A 2401-nucleotide genomic window follows, 5' to 3' on the forward strand; every position below is an offset into this window, starting at 1 on the left:
AGAAGGGAAGAAGAAGGATAAGGAAGAAGAAGCAAGAAGATGAAAAATCAAGGAGAAAGAAGAAGAGAATGAGGAGAGGAGGTGATGATAGAGGAGGATAGGGAGAAAGAGAACGAGGAAGCGGAGGAGGTGCAAAGAGAAATATGATGATTACATGGAAAGGCAAAGACGGAAGATGCAGAAGAAGGCATGACGAAGAGAGAGAGAAAAAAAAAACGTAAATAAGGCAAAAGAAAGGATAGGATACGATGAATAAAAACACAGGAAAAAAAAGTAAATAAAGAATTAGAGAACAAAGAGTGTAGAGTAATTGAAAAGAATACCTCCATCGATATTGCCTCTTGCTCTCGCCTTTGTCTGCCCCATCTAGCTATCAGCCTTCCCTTCCCTCTTCCTCTCCCCTCCCGCTCCTTCCCTGCTCTCCCCTTCTTTTCCCTTCCTTCCCTCCCCACGCCTTACCTCCCTTTCCCCTCTCGCCTCTCCCCTCTTTCCCTCTCCCCTCCTTCCCTCTCCCCTCCTCCCCTCTCCCCTCCCTCCCTCTCCCCTCCTCCCTCTCCCCTCCTCCCCTCCCCCTCCTTCCCTCCCCCCCTTCCCTCTCCCCTCCTCCCCTCCCCCTCCTCCCCTCTCCCCCCTCCCCCCCTCTCTCCTCCCCCCCCTCTTCCCTCCCTCTCCCCTCCTCCCCCCCTCCCCTCCCCCCCCCCTCCTCCCCCTCTCCTCCCCCTCTCTCCTCCTCCCCTCTCCCCCCCTTTCCCCCCTCTCCCCCCCTCCCCTCTCCCCTCCTCCCCTCTCCCCTCCTCCCCCTCTCCCCCTCCCCCCTCTCCCCTCCTTCCCCCTCTCCCCCCCCTCCCCTCTCTCCCTCCTCCCCCCCCCCTCCTCCCCCTCTCCTCCTCCCCCCCTCCCCTCCTCCCCTTCCCCCCCCCCCTCTCCCCCCCTCCCCCTCCCCCCCTCCCCCTCCCCTCTCTCCCCCTCCCCTCTCCCCCTCCTTTTCCCCTCCCTTCCTCCCCTCTCCCCCCCTCCCTCTCTCCCCTCCCCTCTCCCCCCTCCCCTCTCCCCTCCTTCCCCCCTCCCCTCCTTTCCCTCCCCCTTTTTCCCTCTCCCCCTCCCCCCTTCCCCCCCTTCCCCCTTCCCCCCCCCCCCTTCCCCCTTCCCCCCCTTCCCCCCCCCCTTCCCTCTCCCCTCCCTTCCCTCTCCCCTCCCCTTCTCCCCTCCCCCCTCTCCCCCCCTCCCCTCCCCCCTCCTCCCCTCCCCTCCCCCCCTCTCCCCCCCTTCCCCCCCCTCCTCCCCTCTCCCTCCCCCCCTCTCCCCCCCCTTCCCCCTCCCCCCTCCCCTCCCCCCCCCCCCTTCCTCCCCCCCTCCTCCCCCCCTCCCCCCCTCCCCCCTCCCCCCTCCCCCTTTTCCCCTCCTCCCCCCTTCCCCCCCTCCCCTCCCCCTCCTCCCCCCCCCCTCCCCCCCTCTCCTCCCCCCCTCTCCCTCCCCTCCCCTCCCCCTTTCCCCCCCTCTCCCCCCCCCCCTCTCCCCCTTCCTCCCCCCCCTCCCCCCCCCCCCCCCCCCCCTCTCCTCCTCCCCTCTCTCCCTCCCCCCCCCCCCCCTCCCCCCTCCCTCCTCCCCCCTCCCTCCTCCCCCCTTTTCCCTCCCCCCCTCTCCCCTCCTCCCCTCTCTCCTCCTCCCCTCTCCCTTCCCCCCCCCTCCTTTTCCCCCCTCCTTCCCCCTCCCCTCCTCCTCTTCCTCCTTCCCCCCTCCCCTCCTTTTCCCCTCCCCTCCCCCCTCTCCCCCTCCCCTTCCCCCCCCTTCCCCCCCCCTCCTCCCCTCCCCTCTCCCTCCCCCCCCCCCTTCCCCCCCCCCTTCCCTCTCCCCTCCTTCCCCCTCCCCCCCTTTCCCCCCTCCCCCCCCCCTTCCCCCCCTTCCCTCTCCCCCCCTTTCCCCCCCCCTCCCCCCCTTTCCCCCTCCCCCTCCCCCCCCCCCCTCCTCCCCCCCCTCCCCTCCTCCCCCTCCCCCCCTTCCTCCTTCCTCTCCCCTCCCCCCTCTCCCCCCTCCCCTCTTTCCCCCCCTCCCCTCTCCCCTCCCCCCTCTCCCCTCCTTCCCTCTCCCCTCCCCCCTCTCCCCTCCTCCCTCTCCCCTCCCCCCCTCCCCCCCTCTCCCCCTCCTTCCCTCTCCCCTCCCCCCCTCCCCCTCCCCCCCCTCCTCCCCTCTCCCCTCTCCGCTCCTCCCCTCTCCCCTCCTTCCCTCCCCCCCTCCCCCCTCCCCCCCCTCTCCCCTCCCCCCCTCTCCCCTCCTCCCCTTTTCCCCCGCCCCTGTTTTCCTCTCTTTCCCCTCCTTTTCCCCTCCCTAAATCGCTTTCCCTTTTCGGTTTTCCTCTCCCCCGTTCTTGGTTCCTTGTTTCGTTTTTTTTAATTTTTTTTTT

At 68.3% G+C, this 2401-nt stretch overlaps 1 protein-coding gene across 1 annotated transcript in view; it reads left to right on the forward strand.

Annotated features, from left to right (window-relative positions):
- Positions 1–1214: 1214 nt before the first annotated feature.
- LOC119592390 (basic proline-rich protein-like) overlaps positions 1215–2401 on the forward strand; it is a gene marked incomplete at its 5' end in the record, with an annotated part of 15067 nt that continues 13880 nt past the window's right edge. Inside the window, 4 exon segments of the mRNA XM_037941210.1 lie at positions 1215–1283; positions 1285–1669; positions 1755–2155; positions 2157–2285. Coding sequence (XP_037797138.1) covers positions 1215–1283; positions 1285–1669; positions 1755–2155; positions 2157–2285 — 984 coding nt within the window.

The sequence above is a fragment of the Penaeus monodon genome, chromosome 30 (assembly GCF_015228065.2).
Source record: "Penaeus monodon isolate SGIC_2016 chromosome 30, NSTDA_Pmon_1, whole genome shotgun sequence".
Lineage (NCBI taxonomy): Eukaryota > Metazoa > Arthropoda > Malacostraca > Decapoda > Penaeidae > Penaeus > Penaeus monodon.